This window comes from Tetrao urogallus (assembly GCF_951394365.1).
Source record: "Tetrao urogallus genome assembly, chromosome: 15".
NCBI lineage: Eukaryota > Metazoa > Chordata > Aves > Galliformes > Phasianidae > Tetrao > Tetrao urogallus.
In genome coordinates this window covers 1983164-2003081 of record NC_136828.1, presented here as the reverse complement: position 1 = coordinate 2003081, position 19918 = coordinate 1983164, and the positions used below count along the sequence as shown (strand labels likewise).

General features: G+C 64.4%; 4 protein-coding genes across 4 annotated transcripts; 3 read left to right on the top strand and 1 right to left on the bottom strand.

Annotated features, from left to right (window-relative positions):
* Positions 1 to 813: 813 nt before the first annotated feature.
* Positions 814 to 8888, top strand: SEPTIN12 (septin 12; the record flags this gene model as incomplete). Its single annotated transcript, XM_079542721.1, is given in 13 exon segments — positions 814 to 868; positions 2501 to 3355; positions 6879 to 6935; positions 6938 to 7051; positions 7321 to 7449; positions 7575 to 7656; positions 7736 to 7873; positions 7957 to 8074; positions 8156 to 8251; positions 8326 to 8422; positions 8573 to 8624; positions 8739 to 8740; positions 8743 to 8888. Coding segments are annotated over 13 exon segments (1941 nt in total).
* A 682-nt stretch (positions 8889 to 9570) lies between these two features.
* On the top strand, positions 9571 to 10435 carry LOC306952016 (myeloid-associated differentiation marker homolog; the record flags this gene model as incomplete). Its single annotated transcript, XM_079542648.1, is given in 3 exon segments — positions 9571 to 9691; positions 9694 to 10068; positions 10071 to 10435. Coding segments are annotated over 3 exon segments (861 nt in total).
* Positions 10436 to 13509: 3074 nt separating this feature from the next.
* LOC306952163 (cytoplasmic phosphatidylinositol transfer protein 1-like) lies at positions 13510 to 16416 on the top strand (the record flags this gene model as incomplete). The annotated part of the gene is made up of 9 exons (XM_079542819.1): positions 13510 to 13557; positions 13714 to 13862; positions 14641 to 14729; positions 14850 to 14857; positions 14943 to 15014; positions 15120 to 15215; positions 15294 to 15449; positions 15513 to 15576; positions 16151 to 16416. 9 exons carry the CDS (start codon positions 13510 to 13512, stop codon positions 16414 to 16416), a joined length of 948 nt encoding a protein of 315 aa, XP_079398945.1.
* Positions 16417 to 17167: 751 nt separating this feature from the next.
* MSS51 (MSS51 mitochondrial translational activator) lies at positions 17168 to 19569 on the bottom strand (the record flags this gene model as incomplete). The annotated part of the gene is made up of 6 exons (XM_079542902.1): positions 17168 to 17378; positions 17476 to 17569; positions 17938 to 18501; positions 18687 to 18811; positions 19022 to 19177; positions 19391 to 19569. The coding sequence occupies 6 exons, from the start codon at positions 19567 to 19569 to the stop codon at positions 17168 to 17170; spliced, it is 1329 nt and encodes a 442-aa protein (XP_079399028.1).
* Positions 19570 to 19918: the final 349 nt, after the last annotated feature.

Below are 19918 nucleotides of genomic sequence, written 5' to 3'. Positions count from 1 at the left end.
TAATAGATGAACACGTTTACCCATCATAGGTTTATGGTTTTGCAGAACAATCGTGGCTCCAAAACTCACTGAGGGCTGCAGGAATTGTCTTGGAACTCTCTGTTCCCTGCTCAGTGTGGCATTGGATCAGTTGGCTCGTCCCCGTGGGTGCTCCTGGATGCAGGACAAGGATGCTCTGGGACAAGGACAAGGACAAAGATGCTCCAGGATGCAGCACCATGGGAACCCAAACGCCCAGCAAACCCCAGCCCTAAACGCACAGCCTGAAATTCACACTTTTCTCCTCTTTTCCAAGCAGGAAATCACTGCGAGTACAGCAAGTCCTCACATCCCCCCCCTCCCACAGCCAACAGAGCCGGGTTGGGTGGGCGCTGGGAGCAACCCTTGGAGGGGGGGGGGGGGAGGGGGGGAGTTGCAGGTCGGAGACCCCCTTTGCTGCCCTCTGTGGGGCCGGGGAGGGGATTCCCAGCTCTGCCCGTGGCTTTCAGGGGGGGAAAGGGCCGCAGCATCGCGATGGGGCCGGAGAGGACGGGACCCCCCGGAACCAGCCGGCAATGCCACGCCTGTGGGATGCGGGTGGGGGGGATCCGGCCGGGGCGGGATGCGGGCAGTACCTCCCCCCGCCGCCCCCGCCCCCTGCAGCCCTCCCCTCCTCCTCCCGCTCTTTCACCTCCTCCTCCTCCTCCTCCTCTCGCTCCTCTCCCGCACAACCCGGGGCAGCCGCCGCCGTCCCGGCCCGATCCGCTGCTCCGCTCCGGCTCCGCTCCGTTCTGCGGTTCCCATGCGGGGCGGCCCCGCGTCCACCCCCCGCCCATGGCCCGGCTCTCGGTGAAGGAGCACCTGGACGGGATCCTCAGCGACTTCGAAGGTGAGGTCGGGACCCCCCGCCCCGAGCCTCACCCGCAGCCGCGTTTCCCCGTGGGTGCGTGAAAGGCTCTCCCCGCGTGTATCTCCGCGTGTACGTACGTGTGTGAATGGTCTGGATGGTCCATGTGTGTCTCTGCACCGCCCCACACGTGCATCCCGAGACCCGCGTGGGCTTCTCCCACTCTGTGCAACCGAACGGGGCTGGGCAGCTTTGACGGGGGGGAGGGGGGATCCGGCAACAGCGAGACTTGGCTTTTTTGGGGGTGTGTGTTTGTCTTTTCTCCCCCCCTTTTTTATCTTCCTTTCAGCCCCAACTCCCCGCCCCCCCCCCCCCCCCCCCCTCCCAAGTCCCCCCCTCCGCCGCTCGCCGGGGTCGGGAAGGGGCAGCTCGGGGAGGAGCGGGCGGAGAAATCCGACCTGGGGCGGCTGCTGCCCTCGGCGGGAGGAATGCAGCACCTACCGGGGGGGGCACGGGGTTCAGCGGTGGTAGAAACGCGAGGAAGGGGAGGGTGCAGAACCCCTTGTCTCTCTCCACCGCCCTCCCCGGCAGCCCCGGGCTGGAACATACCTGCCGGCCCAGAGCTGTTATTAGCATCACCCCCGCCCCGACCCCTGACCCCTGTGCCCAGCCCCGGGCACAGGGCGGTGACCTGGGGAGGGGACGGGGCACCGAGCCCCAGCTCGGCCTCTTTGCCCAGGGTCTCCATCATCCCCCAGGTCCCCATCATCCTCCGGGTCCCCATTACCCCTGGGTCCTTATCATCCCCTGTGCCCATCACTTCAGGTCCCCATTTCTCCCTTATCCCCATCGCTCCCCGTGCCCGTTCCCATCACCCGCTGCTGACGGGGCCTCGTGCTGCACACACGGCAGAGCGGCGGGGGAGTGGGGGGGCTCCGTGGGAGCTTCAGCTCCCGGCGCTCTCCGTGGGGAGCCGGCACCAAACGGAGCCGCTGGGGCGGATCTGGCAGGAGCGCAGTTCCCAGGGGGGCCGCACTGCCGCTTCCTGCCTGTGGGAGGGGTTAATGGGGGTGGGGGGGTCCCTCCATGCAGACCCACCGCGGCGCTGCAGCCAGAGGAGAGCAGCTCCCGGAGTAGTGGAGTGCCCCGATGGTGCCCAAAGGGCTGCGAATGGACGGGGGGAGCACGAGGAGCGTTCAGCCCCAGGGCACAGCACGGGTCCTGACCCCCCCGTATGCATCTGCCTGCTTGTGGTGGAGGCTCAGAACCCTCCTGGCAGGGGCAGTACGGCTGTAGGGTGGGAGTGCCATCTGATGGCTGTGCCATCAGTAGGCTTCAGGGTTAACGCACCGGAATAAGGCAGGGATCCCGCGCTGAGCTGTGCTGAATGAGGGGGGAGAGCAGCAGCTTGGGCAGGGATCTGGTTACGTGGGGCCGGATCCCTTACAGGGGAATAAAGCAGGCACTGTGCGGTGCAGGGAGCCGGGAGCCACGACACCAACCCACAGATAAGCGCTGGGGAACAAAGCCGAGGGGCCGGCAGCACCGATCTGGTTTCCCATCTGGGCTGGGCTCACAGACGGCCCTTTGGCACCTGGTGCACGGGGGGAGCCCCTGAAGTTGCAGTGCCACCAAGCCCCAGTGCTGCCCTCACACCTCTCCGTCTCTCCCCAGCCCTCAAGAAGTCGTTTGAGGCAGAGGATGCAGGTGATGCTCCCGGATCCCCCACTGCGTCCCCGCTGCCTGCGAGTGCCACCGAGAGCCACCGGGTGCTGCAGCCCGGCCCTGCACCACACAGCCCATTGCTGCGGGGTCAGCACCGTGCCGGCCGGGCTCCTGGCAGCATCACCTCCTTCCAGAGCCACACGGGGCCGGGCAGCGACGGTGAGAGCCTGCGCAGCTCCAGCTCCAGCCTGGAGAGCCCCGCGGCCCCCCAGCCTCCTGCAGCCTCCCTGGCTGCCGACTCCTGCTTGAAGAAAGTGCCATCGCACGGCTGCGTCTTCCCAGTGGAAGCAGAATGTTCCCTGCATGTGGCTGCCGGGCACAGCTCGCTGCCAGCACTGGACCTGCACATCGCCGAGGAGCCAGGAATCCCCCTGCCAGCCCCACACCCCACACAGCCATGGGGTGCCCACAACCCCTCTGCCTTGCTCCACACCCGTCTGCCTTCCTCCTCCTCCTCCTCAGGTGGTGAGATGGCCCCAGGGCTGCCCCGCACCCAGCTCAGGGTCAGTCTCAGTGCCAGCCCCCGCCTGGCTCGCCCGACCCCCCTGGCTGTCACTGCAGCCACCGGCCCTGGGGAAGGGCTGCTCCCCCCAGCTGCACCCTTCAAGCTGGTGTCACAGCCACAGACGGTGCAGGTGAGCTCCCAGCCTGCCTTCCTCGGTGGGGTGGTGCTGGGGCTGGGCACCCCATTGGCACTGAGGAACATTGGCAGCACCGGCCCCACCGTGGGGAGCTGCTTGGTGATGCCACGAGGGCTCGGCCAGGCTGCAGATGGATGCTGTGCCACGGTGACACCGGAGCACGGTAGGACTCTCTCCTCCCCTCTGTCCTTTCTCTGGGTGTGACATTGCCACCTCGTGCCACCACTGCTGGTGCTGGGGACTGGTGGTGGGGGGGATGTGGTCACAGTAGTGAAAGCCTCTCAGGATCCCTGAGCCGTTGCTCCCATCTCCACGTTGTTCCCGTGCTGGTTGCTGCTTTCATGATAGTGGAGATGTGTGATGGCCACGTGTTCCAGGTGCCATTGAATGTGTGGCTGTTGGTGGCAGTGAGTGGCACCGTGCCCTGTTCAAGAGCCACCATGCAGCCTGGCAGCGCCCCGTGTCCCCTCCATCCCCTTGCCCTGGGGAGCCCGGTCACAGCACGGGGCCACAAGGCACCAGGCTCAGCTGCATCCCCATCCATCCCCAGGGCACTGCCGTCCTCGGGGCCGGACGCCACGGTGGCCGCCTGTTTGTGTGCCTGGGGAGAGCTGTCTGTGTGCCTGGGGAGCACTGCTGTCTCTCAGGTGTCTCGCATGCCGCCGTCGCCGCGGCTTTAAGTACTGACGCGCGCAAAGGCATCCATCCCTCCATCCCTCCATCCATCCCTCCGCTCGGGGCTGCGTGAATCATGCGGCAGCAATGCCCGTGGCCGAGCCGGCCCGGCAGCGCCCGCGCTGGGGGACACGCTGGGGACAGTGGTTCGGGTGCTGGGGACGGGATGGGATGGGTCACGGAGTGGGCGTGAGCCGGAGGGCAGCGGGCGGGCGCCGGGACGGGGACGGTGCGCTCCCGGGCGCGCTCCTCTTTTCAGGAAGCGCCGAGCTTCGCTCCACGGCCGCCCCGTTTCACTTCCACCCAGCGCCCACGCAGCGCCCCGGGGTGAGGAGGAGGAGGAGGAGGAGCGGAGGAGGGGCCGTGGGCTGCAGCCTCCTCCTGCCTGCACCCCAGGAGTTATTCGGCCGGTGAGCGGTGACCGGTTCGTGGTGCAGCGAGGTAGGGGTGGCCGAGGGCACGGGGCGAAGGGCAGGGTGGGTGTGCAGGTCCCTTGGTGTGTGGTGTGGGGCTGCTTGCTGTCACTGCCGGATTTCAGTCCCCACTGACACGGCAGGGCCCTGCGTTCTCACTTCTGCTTCTGCTTGCTGCTATGCTGGCGTCTCTGGCCATGGGGACAACCGTCGCTGCTGTCCCTTCGGGTTGTGCGTGGCACTGCCACTGCAGCATGGCCACTGCAGGCTCTTCCATGGGCTGGGGACCCGCACCCCATTGCCCTCCATCTGTGCAGCGGAGCCTCTGGGTCACGGGGCCGCAGTCCTGGCGATGCGCGCTCCTTTCCCATCCCCTCCTGCCCACCTCCACCCCCTGAGCTTATTACAGACTTCCCGGCCAACATGCCGATTAACGCCGCATCAGTAATTAAACCATGCTGGGAGACCACGAACCCGGGTTTACCCGTCCCAGCCTGGAAAATAAACCCTCCTCAATTAGCCCGGAACAGGTCTGTCTGCAGGGAGCCATTATCCGGGGCCACATGAAGGGATAATGTTTGTGTCTGCTTGGCTTTGCCATCGGCACGGCTCGGCACAGCGCAGCACAGGGTGGGAGGTGACGGCCGTGCTGGGAGCCTGGTGTGGGTGCCACCCTGGGAGGACGTGGGCACCTCGCAACCCAGCGGTGAGGAGGCGTGAGGGGCAGGTAGGGAGTCTGCTGCTCAGGGTGGGTTTGAGGAGCAGAGGATGAAAGGGGATGCGCAGGGCTGTGCTGTGAGCAGGTGGCACTCTGTGGTGGCTGCGGGGGGGACAGTGGGGTGATGCAGCAGTAGCTCTGTTACTCGGTTCCGGATCTGTCCTGGTGACCGTGATGCTGCGGTGGGTGCATGGGGGGTTGGGTGCTGTGCTGAGTGGTGGGCAGGACAGGATAGGGCCCTGCAGGCAGCGCCCTACCACCATCTCCCCCCCTTCTCCCCCCCCCCCACCCACAGCCGAGTGGGTGTCACTGCTGTCACCAGGAAGTTCTGGTGTTTTGACATTTCCGAGGAAAGCCCCAGCTGAGTGGGAGGGTGCTGTGGGCAGCCGGAGCACGGCTCGTGCTGGGCTGTGTCAGGTTTGGAGGGGAACATCTTCCCCCTGGGAGCACCCTGGGGTGGTGTCACCAGGGCATCCCATCCCGGCTGCTGCTGTCCCCAGCTCTAGTTGTGGTCTGGCACCCACAAGTGGGCACGGGGTGCCTGGGCTCCCACTCTGAGATGCCATTTCTGCACGTCCGTTCCATCCACCTCCCAGCATCTTCAGGCCAGGTGCTGCGTGTCCCTCGTCTCCAGGCCACATGGCACATGACTGTGCCGGCAAGCTGCCGCCCGAGCTTTACTGGTGCCAAGAAATGGGCTGGCACATATGTGCCATGCAGGGAGGCTGCAGCGTGGGCCGGGGGACGCAGGCGCCGTGGGGCACTGCGGCATCGGGGTGGGCAGTGCTGGGCGTAGGGGTCCCCGGTGCCTGAACCCCCAATGCCAGGTGGGTGACAGCGCGTGCTCCCCTTGCCCTTTGGAGACCTGGAGTTGTGCAGCCGGGACACCCATGCGATGGGTGCTGGGGTGATGGGGGGACGCTTGGAGGAAAGGGTGTCACTGTGCTGAGGTTCCCATTGCCGCTGGCGGGGCTTGGGGCTGAGCATAGAGTGGGCAAACTCAGTGCATGGGTGGGAGAGGAGGGGAGGCGGGGAGGCTGGGTTATTGCCATGCTGGGCATGTGCGGGAGCAGCCAGGCTGCAGCCTGTATTTGAGCCCGGTAGGGTTGGGACCAGGTTGCAGTGCTGCGGTGACAGGGACCGGGGACAGCCTCATCCTCAGGAGGCTGTGTGGGAGTGGGGACAGCGCATCATCACGGAGGTAGGACCCAAACAATGGCTGTGCCAGGAGGGAAGGAGGAGGGGGAGGAGGAGGGGAACAGACAGCTCTGGGGGCCCTCAGCCACCACACAAAGGCTGGGGCGGGGGTCTCGGCTGCATGCCTTGTGATTGCCAGGCTGCTAGTCACCCGGTGGCCTTGCGATGGCACCGCTACTGTCACCCACTGTCACCTCCTCGGGGCCAGCTGTGTGTCAGCACCAGCAAAACAGTGCTGCCACAGTGCCGGGAGCGATGTGGAGTGACATGTCGTGTGCCATGCCCAGAGCCCCCTGTGTGCACCAAGGCTGTGAGGCGAGGTGTTCACTGGAGAGGCGGTGCTGGTGGCCGTGCTGGTGACACCACCGCTTGTGGAGCTGCGGGGGGGCACGATGGAGGGCACAGGTGGCTGTGGGCACCAGGATGTTGGCAGAGCCCCAGTGATGCCACTAAGGGACAGCCTCGTCCCCATGGTGTCAGGAGGTGGCATGCCCCGTTGCCGTGCTTCACCTCGCCGGCTGCCAGGAATGCGCCGGGGCTGCGTGCCCACTGGCGTGGCTGCTGCTGGGGCAACGGCAGCAGGGTGAGCAGCACCGAAGGCATCCGGCTGTCCTCCTGGGAATGGTAGTGTGCTGGGTGCTGGTTTTGGGGTGTCCTGCTGACACTGTGTTCACCCTGCACAGGGAGCAGCCTGGAGCCCCAGGAGCGCAGCATGGAGGCAGCGGCCGTGCCCCAAGAGTTGCCCCTGACCGTGGGGTGCACGAGCTGTTTGGGTACGTGGGGATCGAGGCCGTGCTCGAGCAGATGAAGGTGAAGACCATGAAGATGGGCTTTGAATTCAACATCATGGTTGTCGGTGAGCGCCTGCAGGGTTTGGCTGCTGGGAATCTGATGCCACCGTGTGGGCAGAGAGTTGGGGAACTCAGGCTTTGGGGAGACTGAAGCAACAAGAGACTGAAGAAGGATGGGTCTCATAGTGCGGTGGCGTGGCTGTGCTCCCTGCACACCAGGAGTTGGGCGTCCCAGCTTTGTCCTGCAGGATTGGGGTGCTCCCAAGCAGAGCTATGGTGGGGGGTTATAAATGCATGGGAAGGGACAACGTGGAGCCGGTCCATGTCCTCACAGGGCAGAGCGGGCTGGGGAAGTCCACCATGGTGAACACCCTCTTCAAGTCCAAGGTGAGCCGCAAAGCCTCACAGCCCGGCCAGGAGGAGCGCATCCCAAAGACGGTGCAGCTGCAATCAGTCACCCATGGTAAGGTCACCAATGTGTCCACAAAGCCATGGGAGAGGGAGGGGATGGGGGGCGAGTGAGATGGAAGGGACCCCCACCTCCGTCTCCTGCTTCTGCTTAATGCACGGATCCCGCTGATCCCACAGTCATCGAAGAGAAGGGTGTGAAGATGAAGCTGACGGTGACGGACACGCCGGGATTTGGGGACCAGATCAACAACGACAACTGGTAGGAAACGGCCACTGTGGTGGCATTTGGGAGAGGCTAAACCCCAACGGGGCTGCTCTGATCCATCCCCTGTCCCCAGCTGGGAGCCCATCATCAAGTACATCAACGAGCAGTACGAGCGGTACCTGCGCGAGGAGATCCTCATCACCCGCAAGAGGAAGATCCCGGACAGCCGGGTGCACGGCTGCGTGTATTTCATCCCCCCCACGGGGCACTGGTGAGCGCCACGGCGGTGACCCCGCACCCATGGGTGCTGCCAGGGGGTGGCAAGGTGACAGCTTTCCCCCCCCCCTCAACCAGGCTGCGTCCCCTCGACCTGGAATTCATGCGGAGGCTGAGCAAGATCGTCAACGTGGTGCCGGTGATTGCCAAGGCTGACACGCTCACGCTGGAGGAGCGGGAGGAGTTCAAGCAGCGGGTGAGGGGAGGCACAGGGGGCTCCTGGCCCTCCTGCCCCCCTGCTGTTGTCCGGCAGCCCCTTACACCCCGTGTCCTGCAGATCCAACGGGACCTGAAGGCCCACGCCATCAGCGTGTACCCGCAGGAGGATTTCGATGAGGACCCAGATGACCGGTTGCTCAATGATAGGATCCGGGTGAGTGTTGGGAGGCTGGCACAGGGGGGAGCGTGGGGGCACCCTGGGGTGACCTTGTTCCCTGGATCCCAAAGGAGAAGATCCCATTCGCCGTGGTGGGGGCGGACCAGGAGCACCAGGTGAACGGCAAACGGGTGCTGGGCCGCAAGACCAAGTGGGGCATCATCGAAGGTAAGGGCAGCTCACAGCGCCCCAAGGAACGGGACCGGGCTGCCACCAGGGCACCTCGCGGGGAGCAGCGCCCAGAGGTGCACCCCTGCATGGTGGGTGCTGTCCCCGCGGCACAGAGCCGACCCCACAGCTCTCTGCCTTGCCTTGCAGTGGAGAACCCGGCACACTGTGAGTTCCCCATGCTGCGGGACCTGCTCATCCGGTGAGCCGGGGTCGGGGTCACACCGCAGAGCACCCCGGGCTGGGCAGCTGGCTCTGGGCGCCCCGAAGCTGCAAGGGGTGCATGAGAGTAACACGATGCTTGCTCCCCGGGCAGGTCCACCTGCAGGACCTCAAGGACATCACCCACAACGTGCATTACGAGAGCTACCGCGTGCGGCGGCTGAACGAGAGCAACCGGCCGGCGCCGAGCTCCAACAACGGGCTGCCAGGCAGGGATGAGGATGGGGATGAGAGCAACCTCTGAGCCCTGGGGCCCGACCCCCTGGCAGCACCCGGCCCCCACCCCACAGTGACTGTGCCACCTCAGCTTGCAGCCGCCCCAGCCCACGAGGACAAACAGAGGGGGCTCCCCGGGTGTCCCCGAGCTCTGCTGAGACGCCCGGAGCCCGCTCAACATTAAAGGTGAAAACGAACCTTCAGCATCCGCCATCCGCAGTGCCACCCTCTGTGCTGACAGCCCCATAGGTGGCAGCAGGACTCCCTGCCACCGCCCCGCTGGCGCCTGGACTTTGAGCCGCTTATCGGCTGCGGCCACACCAGGAGGTGGCACCCAGAGGTGCGGCGCTACACCCAACCGCTCCCTGATGGGCACCTCCTGATGGGTGGTGGAGGGGGGGGGAGGGGGGGAGGGAGGGTACCAGGTTAAGGGGGCAGTCGTTCCTGACCCCAACCCCTCACTCACACCTGGCACGGCGTGGGGTCTGCCGGGAGCTGTTGGGAACGCAGGAGGCCGCGTTTTGCCCCCGCCCCAGGGCAGGGCACGGGCTGGCTGCCAGCACCCTGTTCCCCCCCGGCTCGATCTGCAAGGCTCAGCCCCGTATTAATGATCCACCCACAGCTGGCTGCGCCGTGCTGGTGGCAGCAGTGGGGCCGGGGGCCCGGTGCCCCGCCCTGAGTCCCGGCAGCCCTACAGGCACGACGCAGCCATGGCGGTGGTGTCGGTGAACTGGACGGCCGTCACCTCCTGGGTGGGCATCGCACGGCTTTTCGCCGTCCTGCTGTCCTGCCTTTCCTTCAGCCTGGTGGCCTCCACCGGTTACTTCGGCGGGCCTACGGGACGTGGTGCATGTTCACCTGGTGCTTCTGCTTCGCCGTCACGCTGTTGGTGCTGCTGCTGGAGCTGCTGGAGCTGCCCCCCAAGCTGCCCGTCTCCTGGGACGACCTGACGGCCGCCTTTGCCATGCTGGCAGCCCTGATGGTGTTCACCAGCTCCGTGGTGTTCCCATCCACCTTCATCTCCAGCCCCTGTACGAGTGCCCGCTGCGCACGCCAGGCGGCCGCCACCGCCATGTCCTGCCTTTGCTTCCTGGCCTACGCCCTCGAGGTGGGGCTCACCCGCGCCCGCCCGGGGGACATCAGCAGTTTCCTCTCCACCGTGCCCGGCTTGCTGAAGGTGTTCGAGGCTTACGTCGCCTGCCTCATCTTCTCCTGCTGGATTTCTACAGCTCTTACGCCGGCTTGCAGTGGTGTGTGGCCGTCTACTCCATTTGCTTCATCATCACGCTCCTCATCATCCTCTTAACCATCGGCCGCTGCCTCAGCTACATGCCCTGCCCGCTGGAGAAGGTGCTGGTGGCCTACAATGCTCTGGCCCTGCTGATGTACCTCACTGCTGTCATCGTATGGCCGCTGTACAGCTTCAACGGCCGCAGCCGGCCCAATCCCTGCAGTACGAACTGCTGGTGGAACAAGAGCCTCGGCGTCACCTTCCTCACCATCTTCAACTTCCTCGCCTATCTCGTGGACCTCGTCTACTCCACCAGGATGGTCTTCATCAGGGCCCCTTCCTAAGGGATGGGGGGTTATGGGATGCAGTGCCGCGTGGGGCCAGGGGATGCAGAGCTGAGGAAGAGGCCGATGCCTCGGAAAGCTCCATCCCACCAGCCGTATGGGGTGCTGGGTGCTCTGGGGGTCGGGGGGGGGGGCTTTGGGATTAAATTGGGTCGTTTTTTGCTTTTTTCTGCCTCTCTGCTTTCTTCCCCTTTGGCTGTGGGTGGGAGCGCTGCCCCACAGCAGCCCTGAGCGGCTGGGCAGGGTCAAGGGGACACCGGGTTCCCCCTCTCTCCCACCCACTGCAGGTCAGCGGGGCACAATCAGGAAAAACCCAAGCTGGCTGCCTTTACTTGGCACCTGCACGGGGTCCTGTGGAACGGGTTTGGGAGGAATGCAGCTGCTGGGGGGGCCAGATCCCTGAGCACTGACTGTGCTGTCAGCGGGGTGGGAGCCCCATTGCTCAGGGCACGCTGGCTGCATGGCCATGCATGCGTTACTCCGTGGCGGTGGAACCAGGACGTTCCCTGCCTGGGGACACACACAGTGCCACCCATGGCCCTGTGGTTCCTCTGGGTGTGGCACAGCACGGTGGCACTCCGGGAAGAAGGATGCAGAGCAGGGAGGTGCCCAGCAGGGAGGGCACCCTCCACCGCGCTCCCAGATGTGTGCTGGGCACCCAGGGTGTCCCCACGCTGTCCCCAAGCCGTGCTGTGCCCCTACATTCTGCATCCCCAGTCTCTGCGCTGCTGTCGGCGCCCATTCGCAGGCTGTGCTCCACCTGCTCCTTCCCCAGTGCCACCACCATCGCTCCAGCACCTTGTCCACATCACCTCCCATCCCACGGCCATGTCCTCTTGTGGGGACAGCACTGCTTGACCTTCCCCCCCTCCTCCCAGCAGGGCCATGCTGGGCCACTGGAGCCACTCGCAGCCTCCCAAGGCAGAAATTTTTTGAGCAAATAAAGGAAAAGCCGCACACCCCAGCTCAGCCCTGCCCAGCACTGAGCAGAGCTATTTTTAGGGCTGGAGTTGATTGAAATTCATGGAGGAAAGGCACGGCAGCACGTGGCGGCTGTGCTGGTGAGGAGCTGCAGTGCTTTGTGGTGGTGGCACATCAGCTACGGTGAGGCTGGAGTGCAGGTAGGGGCTGGGCTGGGGGGTGGGCACTGGGAGGCACTGGGGTTGTGGCATAGCACAGGGCATGTGGTGCTACCAGGACCTGCTGAGCCCTCGTGGGCGCACAGAGCACTGGCAGCAGATGATGTTGGGTTAGAGCTTACCAGTGTTCTGCTGTGCTGTGCTATGGGGAGCCCCAGTGCCAGGCCAAGGGGAGCACTATGCCATGCTCTGCGGAGGACTGATGCTATGCTATGGGATGACCTGGTGCCAGGCCATGAGGAGCACTGGTGTCACTCTATGGGGGAGCACCAGTGCGATGCTATGGGGAGCCCCACTGCTATAGGGAGGGCTGGTGCCGTGCTATGGGATGAACTGGTGCTGTGCTGTGGGGAGCGGCAACGCCATTCCATGAGGAGCACTGGTGTCACGCTATGGGGAGCACCAATGCTATGCTATGGGGAGGACTGATACCATGATATGGGATGAATTGGTGCCATGTAATGGGGAGTACCAATGCTGTGCCACGAGGAGCCCCAGTGCCATGCTATGGGGAGCCCCATTGCCATTCTATGGGGAGGACTGCTGTCACGTAACGGGAAGCACCAGTGCCATTCCATGAGGAGCACTGGTTTCATGCCATGGGGAGCCCTAGTGCCATTCTATGGGTAGGACTGGTGTCATGCTGTGGGATGAACTGGTGCTATGGTATGAGGAGAACTGGTATCATTCTGTGCCATACTATGGGGAGTCCCTGTGCCACACTGTGCCATGCTATGGGGGGCACTGTGCCATACTACGGGGTGAACTGGTGCCATAGTATGGGGAGCATTAATGCCACGCTATAGGGAGCCCCAGTGCCGCGCTATAGGGCACACCGGTGCCGTGCTGCGCCGTGCTATGGAGCTTCCCGGTGCCGGTGCAGTGGCGGAGCGGTGCCGGTGCGCGGCGGATTCCTCCCCCTAGGGGTCGGTGTGCGCCGGAACGGCGGTGCGGGAGGCGGCAGCTCCTGCGCACGGCCCGGGGCGGCCGGGACACGGCGGGGAGCCGGGCAGCGGGGAACGGAACCGGCGAGGACCCGGGTGAGTGCGGCGGGGCCGGGGCGGGGACCCCCACTCACGGCCCCGGAGGCGGCGGGCGCTGCCCGGGAGATGCACGGGGCGGGTGGCGGGGAAGGGCGATGGAGCCCCCGGACCCTCCGTCCCGGTGAGCGGCGGGAGGCAGCGCGGTGGTCCCCGGTCTGTCCCGTTGTCACCCGGCTGTGCCACACGCCACGGCCACCTCTGTCGCTGTCGCTGTGTCAGCCCGCGCGGATGAGGGGCGGCTTCTTCCCCATCAGCTGGAAGCCCCCGGGATGTCCCTGTGTTCCCCGGTGTCCCCGGCCGGACCAGTCGCGCCCGGGCAACCCCATCCGCCTCCCCCGGAGGGGCAGGTCTGAGTCAGCTCGGGGTCACTGCGTGAGGCTGTGTCCTCACCGTATCCCCGCCGTGATCCCTGCGGATGGAGTACTCCATGGAGCTGGGGGGAGCGGGACAGCCCGGCAGTGCCCCACCCGGGACCAGTGTCACCCCGGAAAGGGACCCAACGGAACCCCGACCTCGTGGGGACACGGCACGGGTGGAGCAGAACTGGGGTGTTTGGGGTCTGTCTCCACGGGCACCGGCAAGTGTGATGCCACCCATCACTGGATGGGAAACGCAGCACCCCCATGGGTGGTGCTGTTTGGGGGTGTGCTCCAAGACAGCTGTACCAGCATCTGCATGGCAAGGAAGGGGTTAAGGCACGCTGCGAGGTATCGGAGTGTCCCCAACCAGGGGTACACCCGGGCAGCTCCTCGTACCGGTGACCTCACGGCACTGCCATAGCAACGCCGCATGAAATCACCGGCGCCAACGTGAGCATCCAGCCCTGCACCCCGCTGTCACCACGCACTGTGTCCCCCCAGGATGAGCTGTGCCCACGTGTGACCCCGCCACCATGCTGGTCAAGGAGTACCGCATCTGCATGCCGCTCACCACTGAGGAGGTGAGCAGTGGGGGTCCCGTGCCACCCTCTGGGGGCGAGCACCGAGCTTTTGGGTACAGAATTCTCACTTTTGGGTGCGAGCCTGGGACCCCCTGGCACACCTCATCCCCGTGCCTGGTGCCTTTGGGGCTCAGTGTCCCCTCTCGTCCACCGCAGTACCGCGTGGGGCAGCTGTACACCATCAGCAAGCACAGCCACCAGGAGAGTGAGAAGGGTGAAGGCGTGGAGGTGGTGCGGAACGAACCCCACGAGGACCCCGTGCACGGCCCTGGGCAGTTCACCGAGAAGCGTGTCCACCTCTCCAGGTGAGGCATACAGCCTGGGGAGGGATGGGGGTCCCAACCTGCCTGAACGCTGGGAGACATTGCTGTGCTGTGACCTCATCGTGCATGCCCCCGTCCCTGCTCCCCATATCTGCAGGGGATACCATCACCCAGGCTGCAGCCACCTCTGGAGAGACGCACCCAACTTTGGGGGCTGCAGGGATGCGCTCACCTCCTGCAGAAGCCCCATCTTCCGGGGGCTGCACCCATCTCTGGGGTGTGCATCCATCTCCTGAGGACGGCACCGTCTCCCAGTGCAGGGCTCAGCGGGGATCCAGGGGCGTCCCCATGTCCCTGCATTCAGCCCCAGGTGCCACGGGGTGGCTGCTGGCACACAGTGCTGCTGTCCCCGTATCCCCGCCGCCAGCTGCGGCGTGTGGCCAAGAGCACTCCGGCTGCTCCCCCAGTAGGGAGCCACTGGCGTTAGACAGGATATTTTTAGCCACGGCACTCACGATTCTCCTCTCGGGGATGTTATTTATAACACCAGAAAATTAATCAAAAAAAAACACCACCCGGCTCCCCGCTGCTGGGAGGGAGGCAGCCCACACCGTGAGAGCTCAGGGTGGGGACTGGAGCATCGTGAGCACCGGGCTGTGGGGAGATGGAGTGGGCCTGGGGCAGGGATGGGGGTTCTGGGGCGATGGGACTCCTGGAGAAGGGATGAGGGGTCCAGGAGCTGTGCTTGGCGGGGTGGGGGTGGATGGCATCGGGCTGTGCCGTGCTCCTGGGCTGCACCCTGTGCTGCCTTCCCCCACAGCAAGCTGCCCAGCTGGGCACGGGCGGTGACTCCCCGCATCTTCTACATCACGGAGAAGGCCTGGAACTACTACCCCTACACCATCACTGGTGAGTCCTGTTGTGAGGACGGGGCACTCGACACAGCCTGGCACCGCAGGGTCCTGGCACAAACTCACTTCTCTTTTTCTCCCCCCTCAATGCTGCTCTGTGCTGCCGGTGTCCCTGCAGAGTACACGGTAAGGGATTGGCATGGGGAGACCCGGTCCCTTTCCTCTGGGGTGGGTGTCCTCAGGGTCCAGCTCCTGGCTGCTCTCCCCACAGTGCTCCTTCCTGCCCAAGTTCTCCATCTACATTGAGACCAAGTACGAGGACAACTGTGGGGATAGCGAGAACGTGAGTGGCACTGCCCATGTCCCTTCCTGAGGCCCAGCAAACTCATTGTGGGGAACACGTGTGGTTGCTGCCATCCCCTCTCACCCCCCCCCGTCCCCATCCCAGATCTTCCACAGCGATAAAATCCTGGGTGACCACGAGGTCTCCTTCCTGGACATCGCCTTTGATGAGATCCCCGAGCGCTACTACCGCAGCCTGGAGGTAACGGGGTTCTGGGGGTGCCCTGCTTGGGATCCCCCCGCCCCCTGCCCAGCTCACAGCCCCGCTCTGTGCCCTTAGGACCCCCGGTTCTTCAGCTCAGCCAAGACGGGCCGGGGGCCGCTGCGGGAGGGCTGGCGCCAGCACACCAAACCCATCATGTGTTCCTACAAGCTGGTGACCGTCAAGTTCGAGGTGTGGGGGCTGCAGACGCGGGTGGAACAGTTTGTGCACAAGGTGAGGGGGCGAGGGCACGGTGGGGGCCACACAGGCGTGGGGTACTGAGGGCCACTGTCACAGGTGATCCGGGACATCCTGCTGATAGGGCACCGGCAAGCCTTCACCTGGGTGGACGAGTGGTGCGGTGAGTCCCTGCCATTCCCCAAAGCCACCCACCCCGCTGGTGTCCCACACCCCCATGCCCCTGCTCCAGCTCACTGCCTGCTTCCCTGCACGCCTGGGACCGCACTGGGCAAGGCTTGGCCAAAGCAGCACTGTGGCCAGACAATCCAAAACAGCCACCATTGGGGTCACCATTGGGGCCAGTACAGCTCTCTGCCTTCCAGACAGGTTCCTGGGAAGGTTTGTGCCTTCAACGCGTGCCTGCAAGTGGCCACAGCCCAAAGCTAGGGAGCCAGTACCCCTATTCCTCTGCCTGTACATACACCTTGGCACACACCAGTGGTCCCCATGCACATGGAGTGCCCCTGTATCCCCTACATGGCTCAGCATCCCCTGCCTGCACTATCTGCCTTTTTGTCCCCTCCCCATGGAATCCTGCTGCCACCCTCCCGTTCCTGCCTGCCCCTCTGCCCCAGCCCTTGCCACCTCCCCTGTGTGCAGCTCAGCGGGGACGCCGTACCCAGGGCTGGCACCTCGAGGGACTGGGGGACGCTGGGGTTGCCAGAGGTGGCTGTGATCCCACGTGTGCTCCGCAGGCATGACGATGGAGGAGGTGCGGCGGTACGAGAGAGAGACGCAGGAGGCCACCAACGAGATCATCGGCCTGGTGGCCCCCACCATTTCGGTCAGCGAGGTGGGGCAGCCCACAGCCACTCACTCAGCCCCTGCCAGTGCCCCCTCCACCCCTCTCGGCGACGATGCCCCCGACTTCCTCGCCCCCCCCAAAGCTCGGCCCCGCAAGAAGTCAGCGCCGGAGACCCTGACGCTGCCTGCGCTGCGGGAACGTGCCAGCGCAGAGTGATGCCGCACCGCGCTGCTGCACCTTGCCACCTCCCCGGCCAGACTGTCCTCTCCTCCGTGCCAGCCCTGCCACCCACCTCATCCCCTCCGACAGCTGCTGACCCCAAAGGGGGGACCTGCCATCAGGGCACGTGGGAGCCTTGTGGGGTTGTCGGTACCCCTGAGCCGCTGTGGGAGCCCAGGTGGGACACTGTCACCATTGCCGTGCTGGACCTGCTGGCTCACTGGGAGGGGACACTCGCAGCAGCATCAGGCCGTGGTGGCATCCTGGCACCTGGTGCAGCCCCTTGAGCCTGAGTACTGCGGCGCTTGGGGAGTGATGCTCGAGCAGCACCCTGCAAGGTAGGCACTGGGCACAGGAGGGTGGGCATGGGAGTGACGGTGACAGCCCAGTGCCACCTCCCGGGGTTCCCCGTGGGATGCCAGGGACAACCCCAGGCCCTGCAGCTGAGAGCTGTGTCAGTGCGAGGGGTGCCAGGGCAAGCTCAGACCTGTGTTTTCTTTGGGAAAACATTGGCCTTTTCAGAAATAAAGCTGGAGACATGGTGACTGGCTCCTGGTGGTGGTTTATTGGGCCCTGCAGTGCAGAGCTGTGCTTGTGCTGTCCACCCACATGGCACACACTGGACACTTCAGCTGGGCTGGGAAAGGCAGCAGTGAGATTGGGGTTTGTGGGGCAGGACAGAGAGGACTGAGCTGGGTCAGCTCACCAATACCTGCAGCTGCACGGATAGAAGCAGCTCCCGTCCCTGCTAGTCGTCATCGCTATCACCATCCAGCTCCCTGAGAGAGGTGGCTGGCCCCAGCAGGGTGATATAGTGAGAGCTGCAGTACACAGGTGCCTTGTTGGGGCTGGAATAGACCTGCTCGGGCCGCAGTGAGGCAAAGGGGTTGGCAGCATAACCTGTGACGCACGTCTCCAGCTCCACCAGGATCTGCAGTGAGGACTTCAGCTCCTGCTCACTGCCAGGAGAGAAAAAGAGGACTCTTGACTGCTCAGCTGGGGTGTTCTCCATAAGGACATCCCCGCAACCAGCTGGGGGCACGCTGAGAGACTCACCTGTAGACAGTGAAGAGAGTGGGCAGGCAGTAGTCCCGCAGAAGCAGCAGCGTGGGCAGCCAGCCTGCCATGAGGTCGTGGCAGGCATGGAAACCTGCAGGGATGCAACCAGTAAGTTGGGCACACAGCTTGTACTCCTCACCCCACAGAGCCCAGCTGGCACAGCATGAAGCATGGCCTCACTCTGTGTCATAGACCCCATCTTGCTGCAGTCGGAAGGACTGAGCACCCTTAGCAAGGAAAGGTCCTGTTCCCTGCCAGGCTCCAGGTCCTGGGCTGAGCCACAGAACTGAGATGCAGAGCCCAAACACAGGGACCCCTTTGGGTGCTGCTGGTGTCTGAACCTCAGAGTGTCACCCACTGTGAGTGGTGGCCCATCGTGGCTCGGTGCGCAGCCATGGCAAGCCTTGGGCACCTCCTGAAGTCCTCAGCAGCTTCAGGCTCTGCACCCTGGGCACTCACCTGGGTGGAAGCCCACCACCAGGTCAGGGCGGGCCGCCAGCTTGGTCTCCACTTGGTCTTCCCAGAAGTCGTGGTAGAGACCCTTGTAGCTGCTGAGATGGATCCTTCCCGGGGGTCCCGACGTGGCCAAGGGGGGCCTCATGATGGGCCCATCTACCACATCAACCCCTACCATCACCACCTCCATGCCCTGCTGGCCCGGGAACATCCGTGCCAGCTCATCATAGTCTGTCACCCGGGTGTTGAGGGTCTCAACGTGGGATGCCCCCACCACGTGAATGGTGAGAGGCTTGGCAAGGGGATCGATGCCAAACAGACGCAGCCCCAGGCCGATGGTGAGTGGCCGTGAGTGGAAGTCAGTGACGAGGCGCCGGACAGACTCACGCAGCTCTCCATCCTCTGGTCGTGGTTTGCCTGCGTTGGCCCAGAGGAGGCTCATGTAGCGCCCAGCCAGGACAGAGTCCAGCTTCTCCTCCAGCTGCTCCTGCATGGAGAACCAGTCCTCCCAGCCTGCCACATCCCCAGCGGGTTTTGTCCAGGTCTCCGTGGGGAAGGGAATGTCACCTGGGGGCAGAAAAGTGGCATCTCAGTGGTGGTCCTGCAGGACAAGGCTGTCTGTCCCCACCGTGGCTGCAGGATACAGTGGCAGAGCCAGCTTGGGGTGACTAAAGCAAGGAGGAGGGACCTCACACGCCCAAGGGGTAGGCTGTGGAGAACGCATGGAGTGGGAGCAGCATCCCCTGACCCACCTGTGAAGATGAGCCACTCCACCAGCCGGTCCAAGGCCACCAGTTTCAGCTTCTTGCAGAACTTTTTGTGCACAGGCCAGTTGGCACGCTGGCATGCCACGCTGCAGTAGTACACGTTTTGACATCTGGGAGGAGAGAGGCAGCATGCCCAGCTTTGGGGGTGGCCAGGATCACACCCACTGAGCCAACCTGTAATGGCTGCATTGCCATTGGGGGCAAGTGAGCTTGCAATGGGTCTGGCACCCCCAGCCTCAACCCTGGTCCTTGGGCTAAGCTTGCCCTTTTGGGAGCCAGGGGACATCCAGCCCCACACTATTGCACTGCTTCCTCCATACCTCTTGCATCGCCGGAGACTTTTGGGATCAGGGAGAGCATCAGGGAGCTTCTTGCACTCGGCACAGAACTTGAAGGTGTCCTCCATCTTCTGGAACATGTCGAAGTAAGTCCGGATGCCAAAGTCACTGCCCTTCTTCCTCCCATCCATGGCAGACCTGAAGGAAGCCCAGACACATCAGGAGGTGAGCAGGATCTGTCCAGTCTCAGCCAGGCGGGAGTCCTCCCTCTAAGCCTGCAGGATTTCAGGCTGGCTGGGGACAAGGAGCCCTGTGTGTCACTTTGCTCTGAGGGGAGCTGGGGCTGGGGGGGGGGGGGGGGATACAGGGGGTGTGATACCCACACAGCCCACCCTGGCTGCTCCCACTCACTTGTAGTCCTCGTAGCTCTTCATGTTGAGCTTCTGCAGGATGACGTGGGACAGCCCCGGCACATTGCTGTCCATGGCCTGGAAGCCCAGAGAGTCCATGTCAGGAGCCCTCGCCGCTGCCGGCTCCTTTGCAGACTTCTTGGAGGCTTTGCGGGATGCACCTCGGCCCTGCTGGGCCATGCTGCTGCAGCACACGGGGCTCTGGGATTGCTCAGCTCCCCAAGGAGACCCTGAGGGTGTCCCAGCGCCCGTCCCTGGAAGCAGGGTGCTGACCGGGGCGGACACACAAACGTCCTGCTCCTGCCAAGGGAGGGCTGAGCTCAAATGTCAGCCCCAAGAAGGCCAGGCTTCCCTGCGGGCATCTGATAGTGAAGCTATTCTGGTCAGCGCCTCCCAGGGAAGGGGGCCAACCCCCATGGGGAGGGATGTGGGAAAGCAGCAGGGTGATGGCAGACTGCCCTTCTCCTGGTCCTTTGCTCCTGGATACCCATACCTAGAGCAGGGCGCTGCCTCACCCCAAGGGGCACAG